The 13,560-nt window shown below is 43.8% G+C and overlaps 1 protein-coding gene across 1 annotated transcript; it reads left to right on the top strand.

Moving 5' to 3' along the window:
- Positions 1 to 914: 914 nt before the first annotated feature.
- On the top strand, positions 915 to 13,282 carry tspan10 (tetraspanin 10). Its single transcript, XM_031894564.1, has 3 exons — positions 915 to 1,098; positions 10,614 to 11,233; positions 12,831 to 13,282. The coding sequence occupies exons 1-3, from the start codon at positions 1,003 to 1,005 to the stop codon at positions 13,189 to 13,191; spliced, it is 1,077 nt and encodes a 358-aa protein (XP_031750424.1). The 5' UTR covers positions 915 to 1,002; the 3' UTR covers positions 13,192 to 13,282.
- The last annotated feature ends 278 nt before the right edge of the window (positions 13,283 to 13,560 follow it).

Below are 13,560 nucleotides of genomic sequence, written 5' to 3'. Positions count from 1 at the left end.
AAATTACGGAAAGCCCATCTCCCATAGACTCCAAATTTAGATTTTTAAAAATGATTCCCTTTTCTCTGTAATAATAAAACAGTACCTGTACTTGATCCCAACTAAGATATAATTACCCCTTATTGGGGGCAGAACAGTCCTATTGGGTTTATTTAATGGTTAAATGATTCCCTTTTCTCTGTAATAATAAAACAGTACCTGTACTTGATTCCAACTAAGATATAATTAATCCCTATTGGAGGCAAAACAAGCCTATTGGGTTTATTCAATATTTAAATGATTTTTAGCAGACTTAAGTTATGGAGATCCAAATTACGGAAAGATCCCTTATCCAGAAAACCCCAGGTCCCGAGCATTCTGGATAACAGGTTCCATATCTGTACTAAAGCATTGTGGGAACTGTAGTCCAGCAACATCCTAATGCTAGTAACACTAGTCCCCTGACCATTGTATCCCAAGTAGCTCCAATTATCAGGTTAAGTAAACTAATGGCGGCCTTCTTAGTATTCAGCATTAGCATTATAGCACCAGTGGTGCAAATACTGGTAGGAACCAGGCAGAAGTGCCATGACAGAAGTGACAAAGTAGTTCTGGCACCGTATAAATCTGCACAGATCATGGAACTCTGGGATGACTTTTGATATGTTTATATTTTACAAAAGGGATTGCATTATTTCTTATAAAACATGTTTCAACTGAATATCAATGAGCATTTTTACAAGGAGAAATTGTAAGTTATTTATTTTTACAACTTAACAGTAAAGTTATAATGTGAGTGTATTTATTCTACAGACGCAGTCAGTGTGTCTTGGTAAGGAAAGGATTTAGCAGGCCGGGCTGGAGCAGGGGCAGCATGGTATTCCATCCCATCACATGATAAGGGGCTGACTTGGCTGCTGGTTATATCACACACATCAAGCAGCTTTCATTGCATGGTGGGAAGACCCTGATGAGAGCTTCAGAGGAATTCACCCTTTTCTCTTTTGTTCTACCCAAGGAAAAATGGATTTAAAGTTTGGTCAGCTTGTCCAGAAATGGTTTCACTCTTCTGGGAAACGCACAGAAGGACCGGATGAGTTCAGCAGCTTATTACCCGAGGTGACTTTTATATATCTCCCTGTTTAGCCCTGTGCGACGGATATTGTGAGTTTGCATATGACGTGTACATTGGAAGGCCAAATGTAAGATCTTGGACAAGTTAAAGGTAACTTGTTCCATTTAGAAGAAATATTAATGGAGCCACGTAGTAAAGTAACCCACTAGATAATTAGGGCACCGGCAGACGGGTGTTTTGTTGCTCAAAATGAATTGCTGGGGGCAAAGTGCAAACGTCCAATCTGCCAGGACCCTAAATAGTAGTAATAGCACTAGTACATAAGTACATGATACTTGCTGATTGGTCTGTGTGCAAGTTTGGCTCCTACACAAATTGTCATTTGACATGAATAGCCATTATTAATTTATAAAATTGTAAAATATATTTACATGTGAACTACATGCAAATAATTTCAGTTTGATTGAAGTGATTGTATCGTAGGGCAGAGTGAGGATAATTAACTGATGAGTCTACTGACACCACAGTTATGAGATTGGGGGCTACTGTGTATATATTTATATAAGCTGAGCGTATAGTGGTGAGTTTACTAGTATGCATTAGACAGTGGAAACCAATGCACATACTAACAACATAACTGATAATTTAAAAACTAGATGATAACAGTTACATAGTAACATAGTAAGTTAGGTTGAAAAATGACACATATCAATCAGGTTCAATCTTATATGTCTATATGGAACCTGCCTAACTGCTAGTTGTTTTAGAGGAAGGTGAAAATCCTTACTGAAGCCTCTTCAATTCACTTCAGAGGGGGGAAAAATCCTGACTCCAAGATGGCAATCAGACCAGTCCCTGGATCAACTTGTACTGAGAGCTATCTCCCATAACCCTGTATTCCCTCACTTGTACTGAGAGCTATCTCCCATAACCCTGTATTCCCTCACTTGTACTGAGAGCTATCTCCCCTACCCCTGTATTCCCTCACTTGTACTGAGAGCTATCTCCCCTACCCCTGTATTCCCTCACTTGTACTGAGAGCTATCTCCCATAACCCTGTATTCCCTCACTTGTACTAAGAGCTATCTCCCATACCCCTGTATTCCCTCACTTGTACTGAGAGCTATCTCCCATAACCCTGTATTCCCTCACTTGTACTAAGAGCTATCTCCCCTACCCCTGTATTCCCTCACTTGTACTGAGAGCTATCTCCCCTACCCCTGTATTCCCTCACTTGTACTGAGAGCTATCTCCCATAACCCTGTATTCCCTCACTTGTACTGAGAGCTATCTCCCCTACCCCTGTATTCCCTCACTTGTACTGAGAGCTATCTCCCCTACCCCTGTATTCCCTCACTTGTACTGAGAGCTATCTCCCCTACCCCTGTATTCCCTCACTTGTACTGAGAGCTATCTCCCATAACCCTGTATTCCCTCACTTGTACTGAGAGCTATCTCCCATACCCCTGTATTCCCTCACTTGTACTGAGAGCTATCCCCCATACCCCTGTATTCCCTCACTTGTACTGAGAGCTATCTCCCCTACCCCTGTATTCCCTCACTTGTACTGAGAGCTATCTCCCCTACCCCTGTATTCCCTCACTTGTACTGAGAGCTATCTCCCCTACCCCTGTATTCCCTCACTTGTACTGAGAGCTATCTCCCCTACCCCTGTATTCCCTCACTTGTACTGAGAGCTATCTCCCCTACCCCTGTATTCCCTCACTTGTACTGAGAGCTATCTCCCCTACCCCTGTATTCCCTCACTTGTACTGAGAGCTATCTCCCCTACCCCTGTATTCCCTCACTTGTACTGAGAGCTATCTCCCCTACCCCTGTATTCCCTCACTTGTACTGAGAGCTATCTCCCATAACCCTGTATTCCCTCACTTGTACTGAAAGCTATCTCCCCTACCCCTGTATTCCCTCACTTGTACTGAGAGCTATCCCCCTACCCCTGTATTCCCTCACTTGTACTGAGAGCTATCTCCCATACCCCTGTATTCCCTCACTTGTACTGAGAGCTATCTCCCATACCCCTGTATTCCCTCACTTGTACTGAGAGCTATCTCCCATACCCCTGTATTCCCTCACTTGTACTGAGAGCTATCTCCCATACCCCTGTATTCCCTCACTTGTACTGAGAGCTATCTCCCATACCCCTGTATTCCCTCACTTGTACTGAGAGCTATCTCCCCTACCCCTGTATTCCCTCACTTGTACTGAGAGCTATCTCCCATACCCCTGTATTCCCTCACTTGTACTGAGAGCTATCTCCCCTACCCCTGTATTCCCTCACTTGTACTGAGAGCTATCTCCCCTACCCCTGTATTCCCTCACTTGTACTGAGAGCTATCTCCCCTACCCCTGTATTCCCTCACTTGTACTGAGAGCTATCTCCCATACCCCTGTATTCCCTCACTTGTACTGAGAGCTATCTCCCCTACCCCTGTATTCCCTCACTTGTACTGAGAGCTATCTCCCCTACCCCTGTATTCCCTCACTTGTACTGAGAGCTATCTCCCATACCCCTGTATTCCCTCACTTGTACTGAGAGCTATCTCCCATACCCCTGTATTCCCTCACTTGTACTGAGAGCTATCTCCCCTACCCCTGTATTCCCTCACTTGTACTGAGAGCTATCCCCCATACCCCTGTATTCCCTCACTTGTACTGAGAGCTATCTCCCATAACCCTGTATTGCCTCACTTGTACTGAGAGCTATCTCCCATACCCCTGTATTCCCTCACTTGTACTGAGAGCTATCCCCCCTACCCCTGTATTCCCTCACTTGTACTGAGAGCTATCCCCCCTACCCCTGTATTCCCTCACTTGTACTGAGAGCTATCTCCCCTACCCCTGTATTCCCTCACTTGTACTGAGAGCTATCTCCCCTACCCCTGTATTCCCTCACTTGTACTGAGAGCTATCTCCCCTACCCCTGTATTCCCTCACTTGTACTGAGAGCTATCTCCCCTACCCCTGTATTCCCTCACTTGTACTGAGAGCTATCTCCCATACCCCTGTATTCCCTCACTTGTACTGAGAGCTATCTCCCATAACCCTGTATTCCCTCACTTGTACTGAGAGCTATCTCCCCTACCCCTGTATTCCCTCACTTGTACTGAGAGCTATCTCCCCTACCCCTGTATTCCCTCACTTGTACTGAGAGCTATCTCCCCTACCCCTGTATTCCCTCACTTGTACTGAGAGCTATCTCCCATACCCCTGTATTCCCTCACTTGTACTGAGAGCTATCTCCCATAACCCTGTATTCCCTCACTTGTACTGAGAGCTATCTCCCCTACCCCTGTATTCCCTCACTTGTACTGAGAGCTATCTCCCATAACCCTGTATTCCCTCACTTGTACTGAGAGCTATCTCCCCTACCCCTGTATTCCCTCACTTGTACTGAGAGCTATCTCCCCTACCCCTGTATTCCCTCACTTGTACTGAGAGCTATCTCCCCATACCCCTGTATTCCCTCACTTGTACTGAGAGCTATCTCCCCTACCCCTGTATTCCCTCACTTGTACTGAGAGCTATCTCCCCTACCCCTGTATTCCCTCACTTGTACTGAGAGCTATCTCCCCTACCCCTGTATTCCCTCACTTGTACTGAGAGCTATCTCCCCTACCCCTGTATTCCCTCACTTGTACTGAGAGCTATCCCCCATACCCCTGTATTCCCTCACTTGTACTGAGAGCTATCCCCCATACCCCTGTATTCCCTCACTTGTACTGAGAGCTATCCCCCATACCCCTGTATTCCCTCACTTGTACTGAGAGCTATCCCCCATACCCCTGTATTCCCTCACTTGTACTGAGAGCTATCTCCCCTACCCCTGTATTCCCTCACTTGTACTGAGAGCTATCCCCCATACCCCTGTATTCCCTCACTTGTACTGAGAGCTATCTCCCCTACCCCTGTATTCCCTCACTTGTACTGAGAGCTATCTCCCCTACCCCTGTATTCCCTCACTTGTACTGAGAGCTATCCCCCATACCCCTGTATTCCCTCACTTGTACTGAGAGCTATCTCCCATACCCCTGTATTCCCTCACTTGTACTGAGAGCTATCCCCCATACCCCTGTATTCCCTCACTTGTACTGAGAGCTATCTCCCATACCCCTGTATTCCCTCACTTGTACTAAGAGCTATCTCCCCTACCCCTGTATTCCCTCACTTGTACTGAGAGCTATCTCCCATACCCCTGTATTCCCTCACTTGTACTGAGAGCTATCTCCCCTACCCCTGTATCCCCTCACTTGTACTGAGAGCTATCCCCCCTACCCCTGTATTCCCTCACTTGTACTGAGAGCTATCTCCCATACCCCTGTATTCCCTCACTTGTACTGAGAGCTATCTCCCATACCCCTGTATTCCCCCACTTGTACTGAGAGCTATCTCCCATACCCCTGTATTCCCTCACTTGTACTGAGAGCTATCTCCCCTACCCCTGTATTCCCTCACTTGTACTGAGAGCTATCTCCCATACCCCTGTATTCCCCTCACTTGTACTAAGAGCTATCTCCCCTACCCCTGTATTCCCTCACTTGTACTGAGAGCTATCTCCCATACCCCTGTATTCCCTCACTTGTACTGAGAGCTATCTCCCCTACCCCTGTATCCCCTCACTTGTACTGAGAGCTATCCCCCCTACCCCTGTATTCCCTCACTTGTACTGAGAGCTATCTCCCATACCCCTGTATTCCCTCACTTGTACTGAGAGCTATCTCCCATACCCCTGTATTCCCCCACTTGTACTGAGAGCTATCTCCCATACCCCTGTATTCCCTCACTTGTACTGAGAGCTATCTCCCCTACCCCTGTATTCCCTCACTTGTACTGAGAGCTATCTCCCATACCCCTGTATTCCCTCACTTGTACTGAGAGCTATCTCCCCTACCCCTGTATTCCCTCACTTGTACTGAGAGCTATCTCCCATACCCCTGTATTCCCTCACTTGTACTGAGAGCTATCTCCCATACCCCTGTATTCCCTCACTTGTACTGAGAGCTATCTCCCCTACCCCTGTATTCCCTCACTTGTACTGAGAGCTATCTCCCCTACCCCTGTATTCCCTCACTTGTACTGAGAGCTATCTCCCATACCCCTGTATTCCCTCACTTGTACTGAGAGCTATCTCCCCTACCCCTGTATTCCCTCACTTGTACTGAGAGCTATCTCCCCTACCCCTGTATTCCCTCACTTGTACTGAGAGCTATCCCCCCTACCCCTGTATTCCCTCACTTGTACTGAGAGCTATCTCCCCTACCCCTGTATTCCCTCACTTGTACTGAGAGCTATCCCCCCTACCCCTGTATTCCCTCACTTGTACTGAGAGCTATCTCCCATACCCCTGTATTCCCTCACTTGTACTGAGAGCTATCTCCCATACCCCTGTATTCCCTCACTTGTACTGAGAGCTATCTCCCCTACCCCTGTATTCCCTCACTTGTACTGAGAGCTATCCCCCCTACCCCTGTATTCCCTCACTTGTACTGAGAGCTATCCCCCCTACCCCTGTATTCCCTCACTTGTACTGAGAGCTATCTCCCATACCCCTGTATTCCCTCACTTGTACTGAGAGCTATCTCCCCTACCCCTGTATTCCCTCACTTGTACTGAGAGCTATCCCCCATACCCCTGTATTCCCTCACTTGTACTGAGAGCTATCTCCCATACCCCTGTATTCCCTCACTTGTACTGAGAGCTATCTCCCATACCCCTGTATTCCCTCACTTGTACTGAGAGCTATCCCCCATACCCCTGTATTCCCTCACTTGCACTAAGAGCTATCCCCCATACCCCTGTATTCCCTCACTTGTACTGAGAGCTATCTCCCATACCCCTGTATTCCCTCACTTGTACTGAGAGCTATCCCCCCTACCCCTGTATTCCCTCACTTGTACTGAGAGCTATCCCCCATAACCCTGTATTCCCTCACTTGTACTGAGAGCTATCTCCCCCACCCCTGTATTCCCTCACTTGTACTAAGAGCTATCTCCCATACCCCTGTATTCCCTCAGTTGTACTGAGAGCTATCCCCCATACCCCTGTATTCCCTCACTTGTACTAAGAGCTATCTCCCCTACCCCTGTATTCCCTCACTTGTACTGAGAGCTATCTCCCCTACCCCTGTATTCCCTCACTTGTACTGAGAGCTATCTCCCCTACCCCTGTATTCCCTCACTTGTACTGAGAGCTATCTCCCATACCCCTGTATTCCCTCACTTGTACTGAGAGCTATCTCCCCTACCCCTGTATTCCCTCACTTGTACTGAGAGCTATCTCCCATACCCCTGTATTCCCTCACTTGTACTGAGAGCTATCTCCCATAACCCTGTATTCCCTCACTTGTACTGAGAGCTATCTCCCCTACCCCTGTATTCCCTCACTTCTACTGAGAGCTATCTCCCCTACCCCTGTATTCCCTCACTTGTACTGAGAGCTATCTTCCCTATCACTTGCTAAATACCCATCCAACCCTTTCTTGAAGCTATCTAAAAAATCTGCCAGTACGACTGGTTCAGGGAGAGAATTCCACAACTTCACAGCTCTCACAGTAAAAAAGCACTTTTAGAATATTAATATGGGACCGCCTTACTTCTAATCTGAATCCATGCCCTTGTGTCTGCTGGAAGGAGCTACTAGTAAATAAAACATTAGAGAGATTATTATAAGACCAGTTCAGTTCAGTTGTTTCTCACCACATGCAAAAATAACAGAGAGAGAGCAGTATGGGTTAATTGTAAAGGAGAACTAAAGGTGCCCATACACCCATAAGCTTGCCATGCATTAAAAGATCTGCATGTTTGGCGACCTCTTTCCACAATATTCCTACCTTGAGGTGGGTGATATCGGACTAAACCGATCCTTTAGCCTAAGGCCAAACGATTGGATCACAATGATGGGATCACAGGCCCTTGGAGCAATGAGCCAATGTGTCATCACTCTGTTCAGATTTTTAGACCTGTCTGACAAGATATTGGATGTGTAGCTCTGTCAGAGTGCCCCATATAAAGACAGAAACACTGCCTACTCGGACTGAATGACCCAAATCAGCAGCTAAAATCTGCCTGTGTATGGCTACCTAAAGATCCGCTCCTTTGGAGAAGATGCCAAACCATCTTGGCTTTATTGGGCTGATCATAATAAACAGCAAATAGGCAGCCCATCAGGAAAGGGCCACATCAATGAGCCAAGGGGGCCTCTGATCTGATGGAGTTTTTATTACTGTCTGATATCTGCCCAATTTTAAGTTTCAGATATATTATATATATATATATCAGTCTTTGGAGTGTCTGCACTCTGATGCAAAAATTCGTAGATAGCGGGGTGCACAGCCAAATGTAATATACAAATAATTTTCATTAGACTGGCACACCCTGTAGAAATAATCACAACTTTATTGTGTTATCTTAACAAACTTTAAATACAAACACAATAAACACACAATAGAAAAGTGCCCAATCCTCAGCAATACATAATTATCTGATTATCCAATCGTGATGTGAGTATGTGATTTCAAATGTGCCAATACCTGACCTTTTTGACAAACCATTAGTGCATACATATAATAACTTTTTCATAAAAGCCAATATTATATCCGTAGATTTAAAATATGTGATTCAAGTCCATTTCTATAAAATCTCTTACAAAAGTGAAATGATTTAACAACATGCACTAAACTGCTATAAAAGTGTAATCTTTCAGTCTCACCAATAGGTGTCACCTGTGTACCATAATAGCTCATATATAGCAGCCTTGTAAAAATCCATTCAGTAAAAATCCTGTAGAGAAAAGTAAAAGCATTTTGTATAACAATGTTATAATATGTCATTCGCTGTCTGATATTTTTTGCATACACCTGTATACTCCAGGACGTGGGCTAAAAAGTGGGTCTGGTTATGCTTCTTAATATATTTATCTCTCAGATCTGAGGCGCTTAGCAATTCCCTCAGATTCATAGCCCTTGAGTAACTGAACTTTAGCCTTTTGCAGATCTTAGATGTTCATTTGTATAGATGTCATCCCAATGTTGTAGAATAGTCTTTTTAATACTTTTACAGGTATGGGACCTGTTATCCAGAATGCTCGGGACCTGGGGTTTTCCGGATAAGGGATCTTTCCGTAATTTGGATCTCCATAACTTAAGTCTGCTAAAAATCATTTAAACATTAAATAAACCCAATAGGGCTGTTTTGCCTCCAATAATGATTAATTATATCTTAGTTGGGATCAAGTACAGGTACTGTTTTATTATTACAGAGAAAAGGGAATCATTTAACCATTAAATAAACCCAATAGGGCTGTTCTGCCCCCAATAAGGGGTAATTATATCTTAGTTGGGATCAAGTACAGGTACTGTTTTATTATTACAGAGAAAAGGGAATCATTTAACCATGAAATAAACCCAATAGGGCTGTTCTGCCCCCAATAAGGGGTAATTATATCTTAGTTGGGATCAAGTACAGGTACTGTTTTATTATTACAGAGAAAAGGGAATCATTTAACCATGAAATAAACCCAATAGGGCTGTTCTGCCCCCAATAAGGGGTAATTATATCTTAGTTGGGATCAAGTACAGGTACTGTTTTATTATTACAGAGAAAAGGGAATCATTTAACCATTAAATAAACCCAATAGGGCTGTTCTGCCCCCAATAAGGGGTAATTATATCTTAGTTGGGATCAAGTACAAGGTACTGTTTTATTATTACAGAGAAAAGGGAATCATTTTTAAAAATTAGAATTATTTGCTTATAATGGAGTCTATGGGAGATGACCTTTCCGTAATATGGAACTTTCTGGATAACGGGTATCCGGATAAGGGATCCCATACCTGTACAATTATGTACTGACTTACATAATATACCTTGTCTGCATTTTCCATTCGATCTTTGCCAATTCTGTCTTCCTTCATTAACCCCTGATTACAATCCACCTTCATTGCCCATTTCATGACTCCATCAGCCTTCTTTCTTGGATATCCCCTATCGATAAGTCTAGTTCTCATTGTCTCTAAATCCTGTTTCCTTGTATTGCTGAGGAATTGGCATTTTTATATTGTGTGTTTATTGTGCTTGTATTTAAAGTTTAAGATACCATTGTGCTATCCTTAAGAAAGGTCCTATTGAGGGCCGAAACGTCGGGCAAGTTTGTGCAATGTGTTCACAATACAGTTGTGATTATTTTTACAGGGTGTGCCAGAAAATTTCTATATATATATATATATATATATATATGTACAGGTATCAGACACCTCATCTGGAAACCCATTATCCAGAAAGTTCCGAATTACAGAAAGGAACAGTGTAGCTGGAAGTTTCTAATTAACAGACATAGAGGAGAACTGATGGTCAAAAACCAGACAACAGAAAAGGTGAAACACATTAATCCAAAACATAAGTAAACATTGGTAATAAATGTATATAAGATGCTTATTTATAATTATATTCTCTTTCATGAGAAAGAGGTGGAATCTCCTTTTATGTCTATAATGAAGTCAGGGATTTGGACTAAAATATACAACATGATGCCTTTTGTCTCCTCAGGTTGATACTGCCCCAGACAAAAAAGACAACGAGCAAGACTATGGTGCCTTCCCAAGTGACAGAAACAGTTGTGATGATGAAAAGAGGAGCAATTTGGTATCTGAACAATCACTACCCAAAGCATTTAGGGGCTGTATAAAGATCCATGATCCTGACGTACTGCTGCTATTCATCAAATATTTAATGTTCTTTACCAACTTTGTCTTTTCCATACTGGGCTTTGCCTTGTTTGGCTTTGGAGTCTGGGGGCTTGTGGACAAGCAGTCCTTGATCAGTGATAGGATTGGCTATTTAGGTACTGATCCCATGCTCTCATTTGTCATGGTCGGCCTAATTGTGAGTTTTCTGTCCGTGTCGGGTTGCCTGGGGTTTATCAGGGAAAACATCTACCTCCTGAGATGTTTCTCTCTGGGTATCAGCATTCTGATGGTAACACAGCTTCTTTCAGCCATAATCATCTTTGCCTTCAAAGACCAGATCATCGGCTCTGTAAAAAACTCTCTGCTGGTTGCTCTGAGCAGGTACCACGATGATTCTGACTTGAAATTCATAATGGATGAAGTACAGCTTGGCATGGAGTGTTGTGGTGTGCAGTCCTACACAGACTGGGCAGTCAGCTTGTAAGTACCTACACCTATATATATATATATATATATATACACACCTTCTTGCCATGTTTTTAACCCACAACTGCACTTGTGCTAAATAAATAAGTCCTGACATCTGCACTATTTCGTTTTGAAGCTGGATGCAGTGGGAATCCTGAAGCTACCTCAACCTTTGAGATGGTGGTAGCTCCACAATATCCCTATGTACATTTGCGCACTTGCATGATTCATCTGAACAGACCGCATGAACTAATGGGGAAAATAAATATTCCCATATATTAAGTCTCCCCTTATAGTTCCTGTGCCCCCCAGAATTGCAGAGTGTACCCCCCAATGTTTTTTAGTAAAATAAGTTGTGAGTCAGGTCTGGACCTAAATTAGACCCTGGCATTTCAAGGACACAGAGGCACAAATAGCCCCTTCCCAGCTCAATAAATAGTTACTGTCTATGGCATCTTTGCCAGAATCCACATATTGCCAGCCCAGGCTTGTTGTGAGTTTTATCATAGTAGTCTGCTTGAAAAAAACATCCATCAAGTTCAATCTTTTGTCCTAGCAAAACCTATAGAATTGCTCTTTGCTTTTTTTGTGTAGTGCATACAAAGGACTAGTTATGTGCAGGTAGGATACCCACACCTGACCCTAACCCGCACCCAACCCTAACCCGCCCCCACCCCTAACCTGCCCCCAACCCTAACCCATATCCAACCCTAACCTGCAAAGTGTTACCATTATAGCACACACCTGTGTCTTCCCTTTCCATATGCTACTTCTGTGCGCCTCTGGTCCCAAGACAGGGAATCTTTGGGAGCAGACTAGGGAGTATACTGCCCAATTTGACCCTCACCCAACCTGAACCTGCAATGGTCGTCCAAATTTCAACCCAAACCTGCCCAACCCACGAGTCCCACAAGTTTATGGTCAACCCAGTGGCCAAACATGTTGGTACTATGTGCTTGTGTTATTTGGGGGCTAGACAAACAACTTTTAAGGGGGCTCCAAGATTGTTGATGGCAGCCCTGGCTATATATATACACTGTGCATTAAGCTAGAAGCTATTTTATTAAGATTAGGACTTAATCTTGCATGAATGTTTTCATTTAAATGGAAACAAGATCGGCTGACAGGTTATTTTGCAAGGAGTTACAAATGGATAATGGGCCTGTGATGAGCCTGCACTCGTAATTCAGCCAAAATATGTGAATTATATTAGTGGAATGAGCCGTTAAATATATTATTATATGTCTTCTTTCATCCATGGTCAGCAAAGCCCTCATACTCATGTGGCTAACCCTGGTCCAGAATGAGATTCAAAATAGGCCCTGGCATTTCAAGTACACATCGGCCCAATAAATAGTGACTGGCATCTTACAGAAGCCCCTCCAGAATTTTCAGCTTGCCTGTCCAGTTTTGGCCAACCATTCCATTAAAAAAAAATCCATAATTTTCACATCCACAGGTCAAGCAGGCTATCTAAAGCCACTACAGTATTAGAGACTGAATAAACCATGCCAGTACATTGCTTTTGATATCAGTGACCCATAACTACTTGTAGAAAACTTGAAAAGTCTCTGGAAAATCTAATGTTCCCTTTCTTTTCTCCCCACAGGTATTTTAACTGCAGTTCCCCAGGAGTGTATGCCTGTGGGGTTCCCTATTCCTGCTGCATTGATCCTTTTGAAAATGGCACTGTGATTAACTCCCAGTGTGGAGTAGGAGCAATGCAAATGGGAGAAACCATGGCTGGAAGCGTTATCTTCCTGGGTGGCTGTGTGCCGCAGATGATTCTCTGGCTGCAACGCAAGTTCTGGGATATTGCAGCAGTTTTCCTTTTAGTTATGGTTATTCAGCTTGTTTGTGTTGTGTGTGCCCAAAGAATGCTGGGAGAAATAAAGTTTATTAAAAAGCATATGGAAGGAATGAATATTTCAAGTCTAGTGGAACAGAGACCCAGGTATTACATCCAATAGAACAAAAGCTATAGGAATCTTTGAATGCTAGATGATTCTAAATCCAATGTTAAGTCACGCTTTAGTAATATTAAAGTCTTTGTTCACTTTATTTACTAATATTCAGTTTGTCCTGTTCTGTATTATATAGTATAAACTAAATATAGCTAATATTATTCGTTCCTATAGGAGCAACCTGTTTATATTTAGGGCTCGGGCACACGGGGAGATTAGTCGCCCGCAACAAATCTCCCTTGTCACGGGCGACTAATCTCCCCGAGCTACCATCCCACCGGCAAACATGTAAGTCGCCGGTGCGATGGTACACGTTGCACAGGCGATTTCGGCAAATCGGCGAAGTTGCCTCGCGAGGCATTTTTGGCGATTTGC

The sequence above is a fragment of the Xenopus tropicalis genome, chromosome 10 (genome assembly GCF_000004195.4).
Source record: "Xenopus tropicalis strain Nigerian chromosome 10, UCB_Xtro_10.0, whole genome shotgun sequence".
NCBI classification, from domain to species: Eukaryota; Metazoa; Chordata; class Amphibia; order Anura; family Pipidae; genus Xenopus; species Xenopus tropicalis.
The sequence above is the reverse complement of the archived record's forward strand: the minus strand, read 5'-3'. Positions and strand labels throughout refer to the sequence as shown.